Source organism: Eleutherodactylus coqui, chromosome 8 (assembly GCF_035609145.1).
Source record: "Eleutherodactylus coqui strain aEleCoq1 chromosome 8, aEleCoq1.hap1, whole genome shotgun sequence".
NCBI lineage: Eukaryota > Metazoa > Chordata > Amphibia > Anura > Eleutherodactylidae > Eleutherodactylus > Eleutherodactylus coqui.
Window position 1 is genome coordinate 37,541,336 of NC_089844.1, and position 15,552 is coordinate 37,556,887.

The 15,552-nt window shown below is 48.3% G+C and overlaps 1 protein-coding gene across 1 annotated transcript in view; it reads right to left on the reverse strand.

Annotated features, from left to right (window-relative positions):
- The window catches only part of SPEG (striated muscle enriched protein kinase), a 406,747-nt gene that overhangs the window by 169,694 nt on the left and 221,501 nt on the right, over positions 1–15,552 (reverse strand). Inside the window, exons 6-7 of the mRNA XM_066575507.1 lie at positions 13,033–13,215; positions 1,109–1,293 (exon numbers count right to left, since the gene is read on the reverse strand). Of these exons, the coding sequence (XP_066431604.1) occupies positions 1,109–1,293; positions 13,033–13,215 (368 nt within the window). The remainder of the gene's footprint in view (positions 1–1,108; positions 1,294–13,032; positions 13,216–15,552) is intronic.

A 15,552-nucleotide genomic window follows, 5' to 3' on the forward strand; every position in this document is an offset into this window, starting at 1 on the left:
GAGAGCTGCAAAAAAATCACGTAACGAGTTTCCACATTAGATGGGAAAATCCAGCGATCTGAGCGACTTCCAACAAGGCCCGGTCATCGATGCTAGTCCAGCTGGGGACGGGATGTCACTGCCAACCGCGTAAGGCAGGTGTGGAAAATATACAGTGTATATACGGTGTGATCGAGAAAAAAAACGTGAAAGTGGATCTTGTGATTATAAACAACATGTCACCGAAAGTAGTCCGAGGGCGATGTCAAAAATCGAAACTGCAGCCAAATACAATGCTGGTGCTCCAAATAACACATCCAAACACACAGCTCATTGTTCCTTAGCATAAAATGTTACAGCGCCATTAATGTCTAAAAAAACAGAAACGCAATACTCCAGTAGGCAAAAAGGCGCAAAACTTGTATTACTGAGCAGTGGAAAAACATTGCCTGGTCAGATGAATCTAGACTTTAGTTGCATCATGTTGATGGGAGGTCAGAATTTGGTGCAAGCAGCATGAATTGATGACCCCTTCCTGTCAGCCAGTCAGAACATGTCAGTACTTCCATGTAAGATGCAGCAACTACAAGAAGCTTCCTGTCCGCAGGGGCCAATATTCCTGCAGAATGATTTCATCACCTAGTAGAATCTAATCCACGGCAAAGTGCTGTGGTTCTGAAGACCAAAGGAGGTCCAACGTGCTACTAGATGTAGGGCTCTAGTAAAGTGGCTGTTCAATGTATAAGGATCATGAAGAAGAAGCTGTAAGGTTGCTGAAAGTACCTCCAAACTTTCCTGCCAACCATCCCAATGCCCCATGCAATAGTGAAACCCCTCATAAAGCTGTCGGAAGAGTAGATTACTTGTCCCATTCTTTTGACATGATGTCCCGTGTGAAAGTTCCTTTAAGACTCTTGCACATAATCTGCTCTAGACCCCATGAGCTCGTGTCTTATACCGCATTGGCCTTGATTCTACCCTGCACTGGCCATCACTAAGGTTCTACATCTGTGGGGGCTGACAGCAAGTTCTCCATTGCACCATGTACAATCTGGCTAATCGTCATACCCCACTGGGCACTACATCAGGATCCAGCATGCAAATTCACAAAATCTCTTGTAGATCTGACCTTGAATGATGGAGGAGCTTTAAAGGTCACACTGTGTTGGACTGCAGTTTTGGCAGCCATGCCGTGCTGTGGGGTCGTAGGCTCACTTAGGTCTTCCTGAGGGCTTAGATACTCATCATCAGATGTAATTGGGCTCAGCACATCTCGGGGGGTTCCACGATGGGCAGGAGACTCTGTGGCTGGTGCTGGACGGAAAGATGACAAGAGCTTTAGACTTTTTTTGGAACATTACAAATACCCTAATCTCTTACATGTATGAGCGTGCTTGGGGGATACACTACGGAGCAATGTAAAATTGTGAAAATCAAAATTGGGCTCCATATCAAGGCCATCCCAGAATATGAGAACCCAATTCTTTCATAAGGAAGAAGGGATTAAAGGATTCTTGAGCTAGTCCGTTTGTTTACAGATTGGAGGGGACCTGGGAAGAAGTACCCCATCTATGGGGCATCTTACTTTTCACAGACACCCTAGAAGCTGCCGGGTCGGTCTCTATGGTACATACTGTACATGCCTGTAAGCAAGAATTTCTCCAGCATAAGCTCAGATTTACATATACAAGACATGCCATTTTCCTGGTCTTATACCTTTTAACCCTTTAATGACACCGCCTATTTTGGACCCAAGGACACAACAATTTCCAGGGGAGTTCACCTCCACTTTTCAAAACGTATAACTTTATTTTTTCACTGATATACCCATATGAGGGCTCGTTCTTTGCATGGAAAACTGTAATTTGTATCGGTACCATTTTGGGAAAATATAATGTATCATATAACTTGTATTAATTTTTTTTTTTGGGGGGGGGGGGTGAAACATACATTCTGCCTTGTATTTTATGTTATTCATCACGGAGTATAAAATGACATGCTAACTTTTTTCTGCAAGTTGGTACGATTACGATACCTAAATTATATTTATTTTTAAGCTTTACCACTTTTGCACAATCAAAACCTTTTTTGGGGGGGAAAAAAATATATATTTTTTATGAAACCAAAAAACAATAACTTAAATTTTTCCATGGATGGAGACGTGTGTATTGTTACCATTTTGGGGTACAAATAACTTTTCTGATCACTTTACTGCATATTTTAGTCAAAACGAACAAAAAAAAAAGCGCTTTGGCTGTGTTTTTTTTATAGCATTTGCCATGCGGTATAAAAGTGTGTTCAATTTATTGTATGGGTTGTTGCAGATGTAACAATACTAGAGATGAGCGAATATACTCGCTAAGGCACATTACTCAAGCGAGTAGTACCTTAGTCGAGTAGCTCCCCGCTCATCTCTAAATATTCGGGGGGCGGGGAGGAACGGAGGGGAGATCTCTCTCTCCGCCCCGCTCCTCCCTGCTCCCCGCCGCAACTCACCTGTCACCGGCGCCGGCCCCCGAATCTTTAGAGACAAGCGGGGAGATACTCGGCTAAGGCACTACTCGCTCGAGTAATGTGCCTTAGCGAGTATACTCGCTCATCTCTAAACAATACCAAACAAGTTTTTTAACTTTTTTTTTTAAGAAAAAGAACCATAAAAGTGTAAAAAAAAAAGGATCTTTTTGCTCTATTTTTAAATATTTTTTATTTTTTAACTTTTTTTTAATGTCCCTGTAGTTGACTTGCACTTGTGATCTCATGATCATTCAGACAGTACACTGCAGTACTTCTGTACTGCAGTGTATTATGGCTTATCATAGCGATTACTGGTCATGGCAAACCCAGATACCATTGATGGGCGTTCGGTTGCCCCAATCTTCCCTTTGTAATTTTACGGTGAGATTCCTATGTTAATCTTGTACGTGCCTCAATCAACATTGATTGTGGCCTGTAAGTAGTTAACAGTGGGGATCAGTGTTCTCACTGATCCCCCATATTGCAGCAGTTAGGCCAGGTGTCAGTCACAGCCTGCTCCGGCTGCGGATCATGCGGGCTCATTTTCTGAGCCTGCATCATCCTTATGATATAAATATACATATTTTCACACAAATCCCTTCCCACCTATACATATATGCGCTGGTGAGGGAATGAGTTAACGAAAGCTCCAGCCTGAAGGCTTAAGATGTCAAGCAGCACATTTACAGAATAAGAAGATTCCAGCTATGACACTGTAGACGTTCTTGCCTTAGTCAACAAAACAAGACACCCCATGTTCATAACTTGCTCGGTAACTTCTAATATCTCCAAAAAGTCTTGTAATTTCTCAGCAACGTCTTTCGTTCTCTTAGGATATTTTTGTAAGATTGCAAAATACAATCCAAAACTCAGAAATGCCTAAAGTGGCTTCCTGCCAACTCAACCCCCCCACCCCCTCCCATTACCACCTCCCAGTGAAGCACTGGCATCTATCCTAACTGCCAAAAAAAGAACTGAGAGGAGCCTCTGCTATATGTACAAGTACGAGACATGCAAGGATAAAGACAGACACAGAGACACTCACCGATTCACAGCTAGAGACCCCCAAAAACATCTCGGACTATCTTAAGACATCCAGAAAGAAAAGAGGCAAAGAAGGAAAGGTGCAGCCAGAGTTGAGCAGAGGTGTCCAAGACAATGGATGCAACAAGGGCCAGGAGCGAAAAGGAATAAAGAAAAGTACATCCAGAAAGAAGACGGAAGGGTAAAAGGGAAAGAGCACGGGGAGGGAAGAGCCGAGAAAGAAGAAAGATGCACATAAAAAGGAAAAAGCACGGAGGGGCGAGAGGCAAAGAAGAAGGGTGGAGAGACTGAGCATGACGAGGTCACCTCGAGTACAATCTGTTGCTGTATTTAGACTCTTACCCTCCTCGCTCCCTCCCACCAGCAAACAGAGAGAAAGAAAGACAGTGAACAGGACAGAGAGGTGCAGGAGACAGGACAGGGGGGGGGGGGGGGGGGCGCTGGTGGCACTGGAAGCTAGGCAGTCCAGCCTGGAGCTTCTACCATCTCTGCCCCACAGAAGCCAGCGCTGACGATGCCCTTTAACAGTGTACACAGCTGATCACAATAAATACTATACACAGGCGACTCAGGTTTCCAATTCCTCATGCCACCAATGAAGCCGGAGACATGCAACTACCCGACAATGACCGTTAACTTGTGCAATGACACTTGTGAGAGTCACATTCCAGCGCCTAGCAGATGCTCAGCTAATGAGAATATAACTTATTATACAAGACCGAAATAAGTCTATGTATAATACAGCGGGATTTGTAGGATAGACGCGAAATGCTATCTGGGGATGGGTAGGAAAGAGGCCATAATCCCCATGTAAGTGCAAAGTCATCCCTCATACATCTATGGTGGCGCTGCAAGTCAGTCAGTCTATCTATCTAGATTCTGGATGAAAATCTGTACTGTAAACCCTTTTTTTCTTAATAAAGGTTTGTAGATGAACACTTTTTTCCCTTTAAAATCGTTTTCACGTGGCCAAGAAAATCACGCAAAATTTGTGCGCTGCGAGACACACAAATCTCGCGCATATATGAACCTCATTCTTCTGAATGGGGTTATACACGAGCGATTTTTTTTCCCGCAATGCATCGTGGTGCAGGAAAAAAAAACACGGCATATCCTATCTTTGGGCGTATCCTTAGAATGCCTCATATCGCCCATTGTATGGCCAGCACAGGACCGCACAGCCTGCGAGGTGCACGGGAATGCAATGCTCTGCGATTCTTCACCTCGGCTTTAGGCCCAATGCCCACGGCTGTAGTTGCACTGCAGGATCCGGAGAGAGCGTTCACCTCCGGATCTCGTTGCAGATACTCCCCACAGGACATGCTATGGAAAACGTAGCTCCGCCCCATGACGTGTGCCGATTCCAGCCTCCTGATTGGCTGGAATCGGCACACATGATGGGGCGGAGCTACGCGATGATGCGTAGAAGGGGGCGGGGCCAAAACACTACTGCTGCCGAACAGACCCGAAGGCAGAAGACCCTTCTGCGCAAGCGCGTCTAATCGGGCGATTAGACACTGAAGTTAGACGGAGTCATGGAGACGAGGACGCCAGCGCAGGGAAGGTAAGTGAATAACTTCTGTATGGCTCATATTTAATGCACGATGTATATTACAAAGTGCATTAATATGGCCATACAGAAGTGCTTAACCCCACTTGCTTTCGCGAGACAACCCCTTTAATACAAAGAAAGACTTTGCAGTAAAAACAAAATGTTTTTAGGTAAAAATGGACACAAACAGATGAAAATGTATGACTGTATGTTTATTGGATGCACTGAAAAATATTAGCGTATGTTTAAAATGGCATACATTTGTATATTTTTTTCAAGTACATTAAACATATCTGCTAAATGTACATAAAAAGTGTGAACAGCCCCTTATAGACAATAATCTTGCAATTTACTAACTGCAAGAGGGACTGCAGCAAGAAGTATTTTAGAAAATTATACACTCTCTGTCAAAAACATCCCGCTCCCCGAGGAAGTTGTGATTTTACTGTAAAACTCGTCCTGCGATTGCATCTCAGGCAGATGTGTAAATGATGAGAGTTGTGGTGATTAGATGGACGGTCTTGTTACCGGAGGCCCTAAAAGTGGTTCCCTCTTGGCCTATAAGAGGCTCTTGGAGGTTCCTTGTGTATAGTGACCTCTTCTTCCGCTTGTGTAGAGCTTGTTGGCCACTAGAGGCCTCTACGACGCAGAGAAGAGATTTCACCAAAGTACCAGAGTCTGAGAGGGGCGCATTATTGGGATGTGAGAAGCTGGATGGTCGTATCGATCGATTGTCCCCCACCGGCCGTTGTGACTGGACTGCTAGGGGGTGTTGGGACCAATGGATGAGGGCACACAAGTTGACCGGGCTCAGGACCCCCAACAGACCACCAGTAGAGAGGAGCATCTGACCAGACTGTTAGGAGGTGTTGGGACCAGTGGATGGAGGCACACAAGGTGACCGGGTTCAGGACCCCCCGACAGACCACCAGTAGAGAGGAGCGTCTGATCATCCAACAAGTATGAGCAGCTCTAACTATTTTGTTGTCCGCCATCCAGGGACAGGTGGCGCCATAGTTACAGATCAATGTGTCTGTCAGGAACTATTCCTAGGCACTTGGCTGAAGGACATTTGGTCTCATGGTGCCCATTACGTGTACGACCTTTGACACCCACCATCACCTCCATCTGCAGTGGTGTCGTGAATGACAAAACTGGCCGCTATGGAGTGGAACTAGATTGTCTTCAGCGACTAATCCATGTTTAGTTTGGGCACCGATAACGGCCATGTTTGTGACTGCAGAGCTTTGCTGTAAAGCTGCACACAATCAGTGAATGGCTGCAATCTGTTAATCGAGTGCCGGCTTTCATTGACTGATGCGGTGCTGAATTAACCAATCAGACCATTAGCTTGCTTGAGGTGGAGTATTCAAGCCCCACTACCAGGAAGAACTGCTCTGTTGGCGTGCAGGAGGACACGGCAGCCCGCAGCAGTGATGGAGACCAGCACAAGCACCTGAACACCGGGTACTAGGTAAGTATTATAAGACACCCCCTTGCTTGGCATTTTATATTTAAAACACAAAATCTGTTTGTGTCGTATACAAATCCCCAGTTCTAGTCTGATTTGAGTAAAATATGGCATTTTTTGTTGCCAATAGCAACCAATCATAGCTCAGCTTTCATTTGTTATTCTGCTGAGGTAAAATGAAAGCTGTGCTGTGATTGGTTGCTATATACTATATTGCTGAGGTAAAATTAAAGCTGCGCTGTGATTGGTTGCTATATACTATATTGCTGAGGTAAAATTAAAGCTGCGCTGTGATTGGTTGCTATGGGCAACAGTTTACAATCCTCAGTGCTGAGATAAAATGAAAGCTGCTTTGTTATTGGCTTCTATGGGCACCAAAAACAGTTTTTTACTGTTTGTTGATTTACGGTTATGCAGTTTTTATAAATTAGGGCCGGTGTTCATCAATTTGCTCCATGTACTCCTGTCGGGGGGACAGATCATTTTTGTAAACTGTTATCCACACGGACATCTAAGACATTAGGAAGGACAAAATAGGCAAATAATTGGTGGCTCCACCAGGGTTAGACTGGAGCTAAGCAGCAGTCCTTAAACACACATTTTCATTGCTGAGTCTGACTCTACTAGTGGGAATTAGTTCTTGGAAATAACAAGGAATACTAAATTGAGTCTGTAGAATCCATTGGTGAAAGCAAATTTGGTGGTTTCTGCATTAAAAGTCAAGCAAAGGCAAAACAAATGCAATAAGGTTGCCAAGACAACAACATTTCTGAATTTATTTTAGCCTATAACCTTTTCCAGGTTGAGATTATATTATGTGCAAAGTCTCATGTCAATCAGTCGTACCATTTGTGCGTGACGCTCCGATAGACAGACATTGACAAATTTATTGAAGATAAAATATGTATGGGACCATCTGGGATGCCAACCATGACAGCCTACGAGTTTGCACAAGAGAGGCTCAGTTACTGTAAATGTGGAGTGATATGCTGCAGGATACCATACAGAACTTGTATGCCTCCATACCAGCCCATATCACATCTTGCATCCAAGGTAGAGACGGTGCAACAGGGTATTAGAGCCTCCATGCCTGCCCATATCACATCTTGTATCCAAGCTAGAAGCGGTACAACAGGGTACTAGAGCCTCCATGGCTGCCCTAAACACATCTTGTACCCAAGCTAGAAGCGGTACAACAGGGTACTAGAGCCTCCATGCCTGCCTGTATCACATCTTGTATCCAAGGTAGAGGCGGTGCAACAGGGTATTAGAGCCTCCATGCCTGCCCATACGACATCTTGTATCCAAGCTAGAGGTGGTCAAACAGGGTAATGGAGCCTCCATGGCCGCCCTAAACACATCTTGTATCCAAGCTAGAAGAGGTACAACAGTGTACTAGAGCCTCCATGCCTGCCTGTATCACATCTTCTATCCAAGCTAGAGGCGGTACAACAGGGTACTAGAGCCACCATACCCATTCGCATTACATCCTGTATCCAAGCTAGAGGCGGTACAACAGGGTACTAGAACCTCCATGTCCACCTGTATCACATCTTGTATCCAAGCTAGAGGCAGTACAACAGGGTACTAGAGCCTCTATGCCCACCCGTATCGCACCTTGTATCCAAGCCAGAGGTGGTACAACAGGGTACTAGAGCCTCCCTATAAGTTGTCAGTGCTCTACAATAAATTATCCTTTTGCTCTGATATTGTAATCACTTACTTATATAAACGTTACAATCACACAGAGAAAGTCTCATTCCCTCCGACAACTTCTAGGGGAAGGATTGGTTTTTTGACAATGAGTGTAATACTTAATTATACAAACATTTGGTGTATTTCATACAACCGGAAAACCTCATTCACATCTGCACTAGAGGTTCCATCTGAAGCCTCCGTTGCAGATTTCCATTAAATTCTAGGACGAAATAGCACTGCCAAAGGGCATAACGGAAACTGAATGAGCCCCATTACAGCCAGTGTCCAGCATGTGTCAGGTCCAGCACTTCTAACTTCACCATTCTTCAGCTCCTAAGAGCCTACATACTAAGTGAGCGCAACTCAATACAGAATAATAAGATGCGGAGTTGCACTTAAAGAAGCCCAATGACAGCAAGGATGTAGAAATACAAAAAAGAATTGAGGTTTAGATAACTTGGTCATTAAATATAGACTACATATGTTTCTACACGAGGCCGGAGATGCCGCATGTACAACCTGTGCAGCTGCCTAGGGGCCAGTAAAGAAGCAGGCACACTGCCAACCTAAAAGTAGCTGTTAGCGTCTTACAGTCTATTAGATCGCATGTAAGAGACCTAGCTAAGTAACATCATAGCTTACGGTTAATAGTGGATTGCTAGGGAGACATAATGAGCTACTGTAGAGCAAGGGGCCGTATACGGTTCTTGCACAGGGGCCCTTTGCTGTCACTGTATCCCAGGCTCTACAAATCGAACAAGTGGCGGGCAATCAGATTTTGTGGGCCTCATGTTTGACCCCTGCTCCTGCCATACAATGCCTTTAACTACAAGAAAAAAGGTCCATACTGACCAATCACAGTGCAGCCTTTATTTTACGCTTCATTAAGTGTAAGGTACTCTTATACAACAGTAGCTGATATACCTGACTTCGCCTGAGTTAATTTGATGCAGGTGTTTACGTGTTGTTCACACTGAAAATTTTATGAAGTCATGGTTTCTTTAAAGAAACCGAGGAATAAAATATGTATACACATAGAGGAGCGTTAGATTCTCCTCAGACTGCATGTACCGATGTCCCTCTGCAGAATTTGCAACCCCTCCCATTCTCCTAATTTAGGACGTAAAGAATGCTTGTGCAAAATTTTCATGCTCATACAACACCAGGAAGTTACATTACAAATGGGTGCACTTACTTTTGCAATTAGCATTGAATAATCCAGTTGTGACCCATTTACTTTTCCTATTTAGGACCTAAAGAATGATCATCCCAAATTTCATGTTTGTACGAAGTTTGAGAATTAGATTAGGTACATTACATAGGGGTGCCAATACTTTTGCACTTAGCATTGAATAATCAAGTTGTGACCCCTTTACTTTTTCTTCTATTTAGGACCTAAAGAATAGTTGTGCCAAATTTCATGTTTGTGCATCACTGAGAAGTTAGAGAATTAGTGGTGAGTCAGATAGATAGATAGATAGATAGTGAAAGCCCTCACTTATATATATATATATATATATATATATATATATATATATATATATATATATATATATATATATATATATATATATATAGGGGAGGTCCATGGTATGGTATATGGACCAGGGGAGGGGCTTATGTATAAAATCTTATACAGACAATGTTATTGTGCCATCAGAAGAGGACACTTGAACAGTTCATATACATATAAGGTTTGTTCTCGACTTTTTTAAGTTTTACATTTGCCACATAGTTTCTTAATTGGGCGTAAAATGGAGCAGTCAGTTGTTTCATGCATAAAGTACAGCAATGTTCTCCTTCCTGTATGTCTCCACCTATAGAAAAAGTACAATGCCCATCAATCCTGGTGGAGAGTCACAGGTTGGGAAACACTAAAGTGCGGTATGTAATTGTCCCATAAAGTAAAAAGGTCACCCTGACTGTATAACTCATATTCAATGGCTGTATCCAACATGGGGGCCATGTTCAAAATTAAGGTGGAATCTGCTGTAACCCCGCCTTGCCTCCCCCCCTCCTGCTTCCCAGTGATGTAACAGCAGCATCTGGCAGTGGAAAGAATAAGCCTCTCTCATCATACCCATGTCGTTTCAATTAAGAAATGAGCAGGCCCCATGCAATAGGTCTGAAGGCACAGCAAAAAAAATTCCAGAAAATCATGTCAACACTACAGCATAGTAATTTTGACATTTTATTTGTAAAGACTCAACTTAATGTCAAAAATGAAAAAAAAAATTAATTTTATTTATTATGCCTTTAAAAGCATAATATATATATTATATACACATACATATACACACACACACACACACACACACACACACGCCTTAGCAATGGAGTAAGTTATGAGACGCAATCTAGCTGAGACACTGCCCCCTTCCCTAGCTGGGACACCACCCTCTACCTAGGTGAGACACTGCCCGCACTTACATAAGGCACTGTACCCTCATAGCTCAGATATTCTCACGGCTGAAACACCGACCCCACGTAAATGAAACACCAACCCCCACTACCGTCATTACCTTATTGTGCTTGTTGTGCAATAGTCACACTCCAGTAAAACTCAATAGTTAATTTAATAGTAGCACTGAGACACTGTGCCCCAATAGGTTAAAAAACTGCCACCAACTTGTTGAGACAGCGCCTCCCCCTCCACTTAGCAGAGACAGCGCCTCCCCCTCCACTTAGCAGAGACAGCGCCTCCCCCTCCACTTAGCAGAGACAGCGCCTCCCCCCTCCACTTAGCAGAGACAGCGCCTCCCCCTCCACTTAGCAGAGACAGCGCCTCCCCCTCCACTTAGCAGAGACAGCGCCTCCCCCTCCACTTAGCAGAGACAGCGCCTCCCCTCCACTTAGCAGAGACAGCGCCTCCCCCTCCACTTAGCAGAGACAGCGCCTCCCCCTCCACTTAGCAGAGACAGCGCCTCCCCTCCACTTAGCAGAGACAGCGCCTCCCCCTCCACTTAGCAGAGACAGCGCCTCCCCTCCACTTAGCAGAGACAGCGCCCCCCTCCACTTAGCAGAGACAGCGCCCCCCCCCTTAGCTGAGACAACGCCCCCCCCCTTAGCTGAGACAACGCCCCCCCCACTTAGCTGAGACAACGCCCCCCACTTAGCTGAGACAACGCCCCCCCCCTTAGCTGAGACAACGCCCCCCCCTTAGCTGAGACAACGCCCCCCCACTTAGCTGAGACAACGCCCCCCCACTTAGCTGAGACAACGCCCCCCCACTTAGCTGAGACAACGCCCCCCCACTTAGCTGAGACACCGCCCCCCACCTTAGCTGAGACAACGCCCCCCACCTTAGCTGAGACAACGCCCCCACCTTAGCTGAGACAACGCCCCCCCCACCTTAGCTGAGACAACGCCCCCCCACCTTAGCTGAGACAACGCCCCCCCACTTAGCTGAGACAACGCCCCCCCACTTAGCTGAGACAACGCCCCCCCACTTAGCTGAGACAACGCCCCCCCACTTAGCTGAGACAACGCCCCCCCACCTTAGCTGAGACAACGCCCCCCACCTTAGCTGAGACAACGCCCCCCACCTTAGCTGAGACAACGCCCCCCACCTTAGCTGAGACAACGCCCCCCACCTTAGCTGAGACAACGCCCCCCACCTTAGCTGAGACAACGCCCCCCACCTTAGCTGAGACAACGCCCCCCACCTTAGCTGAGACAACGCCCCCACCTTAGCTGAGACAACGCCCCCCACCTTAGCTGAGACAACGCCCCCCACCTTAGCTGAGACAACGCTCCCCACCTTAGCTGAGACAACGCCCCCCCCACTTAGCTGAGACAACGCCCCCCCCACTTAGCTGAGACAACGCCCCCCCACTTAGCTGAGACAACGCCCCCCCACTTAGCTGAGACAACGCCCCCCCACTTAGCTGAGACAACGCCCCCCCACCTTAGCTGAGACAACGCCCCCCCACCTTAGCTGAGACAACGCCCCCCACCTTAGCTGAGACAACGCCCCCCACCTTAGCTGAGACAACGCCCCCCACCTTAGCTGAGACAACGCCCCCCCCACTTAGCTGAGACAACGCCCCCCCCACTTAGCTGAGACAACGCCCCCCCACTTAGCTGAGACAACGCCCCCCCCACTTAGCTGAGACAACGCCCCCCCCACTTAGCTGAGACAACGCCCCCCCCACTTAGCTGAGACAACGCCCCCCCCCACTTAGCTGAGACAACGCCCCCCCCACTTAGCTGAGACAACGCCCCCCCCCACTTAGCTGAGACAACGCCCCCCCCACTTAGCTGAGACAACGCCCCCCCCACTTAGCTGAGACAACGCCCCCCCCACTTAGCTGAGACAACGCCCCCCCCACTTAGCTGAGACAACGCCCCCCCCACTTAGCTGAGACAACGCCCCCCCCACTTAGCTGAGACAACGCCCCCCCCCACTTAGCTGAGACAACGCCCCCCCCACTTAGCTGAGACAACGCCCCCCCCACTTAGCTGAGACAACGCCCCCCCCACTTAGCTGAGACAACGCCCCCCCACTTAGCTGAGACAACGCCCCCCCCCCACTTAGCTGAGACAACGCCCCCCCCCCACTTAGCTGAGACAACGCCCCCCCCCCCCACTTAGCTGAGACAACGCCCCCCCACTTAGTCACACTCCAGTAATACTCAATAGTATATTTAACAGTAGCACTGAGATAGCACAACTTTACCACTCTAGCTCCCCCTCTGAACCTCCTGTGGTTGTAGTCATTACATTGCATTATGTATCTGAAACACAATTTCAGGCCCATGAGGCTCACATTTACCTGGTTTGACGGTCAGGGCACCACAGCTGCTGGCTTCACCCACTTCATTCCTTGCTGTTACTATATAAATGCCAGAATCAGATGGCAGCGCCCAGCGTATGAAAAGGGTGTGCCTCTCACCCTCCGTCCGAATCTGATGGGTGGGACTGTTCTTTACAGTGATGCGATCCTTTCTCCATATGACTGCCAGAAAAAAAATGAAAACAATATTAGTGTTGAACCCTTCATGTACAACTACACTTGGAATGGAGAGAGCAAAAATTATAGTACTACTCATAACACAACTGATATAGTCACCAGAATTTGAATCCTATACTACTTGGGCAGCACCCCAAAAACACCCAGAAAAATATAGTAGTCCCAACTTTTTTATGTTTCAGGTTCCCTTTAATTTCAGCAATAGTGGCTTTGTATATTATGTAGCTTCCGCTCAAACTGGTTTTAGGGTTCATAGAGAGGAAGTATTATATCTCCATCATCCTGTCATCCTCTTAGGTTCAAATCTATTGATATATGTCTCCCGCATCGTCCGTAAGTAGCAGAGAGGTCAAAAAAATAGCATGGGCACTGACTGCATAGTTAGCAAGTTCATAGAACACTGGCTATACTAGGCTACCTGGATGTGGCAGAAAGAGGAAGCTATCACTGGCTGTCATCAGCTTCCAAAGGAGGTAGGTGATCAAAAACCCTTGGGTAACTAGATAAGATCTGCAGCAGGCCCTCAGGTTTTCGTTTGCATAGTAAGACGCATACTGAATGCTGAAGGTCTTCATGCCCGAATCCAAGACGTCCACCTCTACTGACCCAAAAGCACAAGAAAAGTGGACTTCGATAAGCTCAAAACCAGATAAATAAGCCACAGAAGTTTCGGGATTTTTTTCTGTGAAGCGATGAAACAATGCTGGAACTTTTCAGGTCTACAGCTCAGCGGTATGTCTAGAGGAGGAGGAATGGAGCATACACTGATAGAAACCCCTGCCCACAGTGAGGCATGGCCGCGGCGCGGGGAGGCTACAGTGAAGCGCAGCCGCAGCGCGGGGAGGCTACAGTGAAGTGCGGCGCGGCTACAGTGAAGCGTGGCCGCGGCGCGGGGAGGCTACAGTGAAGCGTGGCCGCGGCGCGGGGAGGCTACAGTGAAGCGTGGCCGCGGCGCGGGGAGGCTACAGTGAAGCGTGGCCGCGGCGCGGGGAGGCTACAGTGAAGCGTGGCCGCGGCGCGGGGAGGCTACAGAGAAGCGTGGCCGCGGCGCGGGGAGGCTACAGAGAAGCGTGGCCGCGGCGCGGGGAGGCTACAGAGAAGCGTGGCCGCGGCGCGGGGAGGCTACAGAGAAGCGTGGCCGCGGCGCGGGGAGGCTACAGAGAAGCGTGGCCGCGGGGAGGCTACAGTGAAGCGTGGCCGCGGCGCGGGGAGGCTACAGTGAAGCGTGGCCGCGGCGCGGGGAGGCTACAGTGAAGCGTGGCCGCGGCGCGGGGAGGCTACAGTGAAGCGTGGCCACGGCGCGGGGAGGCTACAGTGAAGCGTGGCCGCGGCGCGGGGAGGCTACAGTGAAGCGTGGCCGCGGCGCGGGGAGGCTACAGTGAAGCGTGGCCGCGGCGCGGGGAGGCTACAGTGAAGCGTGGCCGCGGCGCGGGGAGGCTACAGTGAAGCGTGGCCGCGGCGCGGGAAGGCTACAGTGAAGCGTGGCCGCGGCGCGGGGAGGCTACAGTGAAGCGTGGCCGCGGCGCGGGGAGGCTACAGTGAAGCGTGGCCGCGGCGCGGGGAGGCTACAGTGAAGCGTGGCCGCGGCGCGGGGAGGCTACAGTGAAGCGTGGCCGCGGCGCGGGGAGGCTACAGTGAAGCGTGGCCGCGGCGCGGGGAGGCTACAGTGAAGCGTGGCCGCGGCGCGGGGAGGCTACAGTGAAGCGTGGCCGCGGCGCGGGGAGGCTACAGTGAAGCGTGGCCGCGGCGCGGGGAGGCTACAGTGAAGCGTGGCCGCGGCGCGGGGAAGCTACAGTGAAGCGTGGCCGTGGCGCGGGGAGGCTACAGTGAAGCGTGGCCGTGGCGCGGGGAGGCTACAGTGAAGCGTGGCTGCGGCGCGGGGAGGCTCTGGGGCTGCTTTGCTTCCTCTCACACCAGAAACCTGCAGCATGTGGGGGCAAGATGGATTCAAGTATCCATCAAGTATCAGGAAATCCTAGGACAAAATGTCATGTCTTCTGTGAGGAAGCTGAAGCTTGGCCATCATTGGACTTTCCAACAGGATTCCTCAAAGTCCACCAAGACTTGGTTTCAGAAATCCTGGAAGATTCTGGAGAGGCTGTCACAGTTGCCTGACTTGAACCCCATAGAAAATCTTTGACAATACGTGAAGAAGGCGGTTTCAGCACACAAACCCAAGAGTATTAGTGTACTGGAGGCCATTGCCTGTGAGGAAGGGGCTGGGATTCCTCAGGAACGCTCTCTCAAGTTGCTGTCTGGTGATCATGTCTGCAGCAGGTCACAACGACAAAAGTTGCTCTACTTACACTAAAGACACAATTA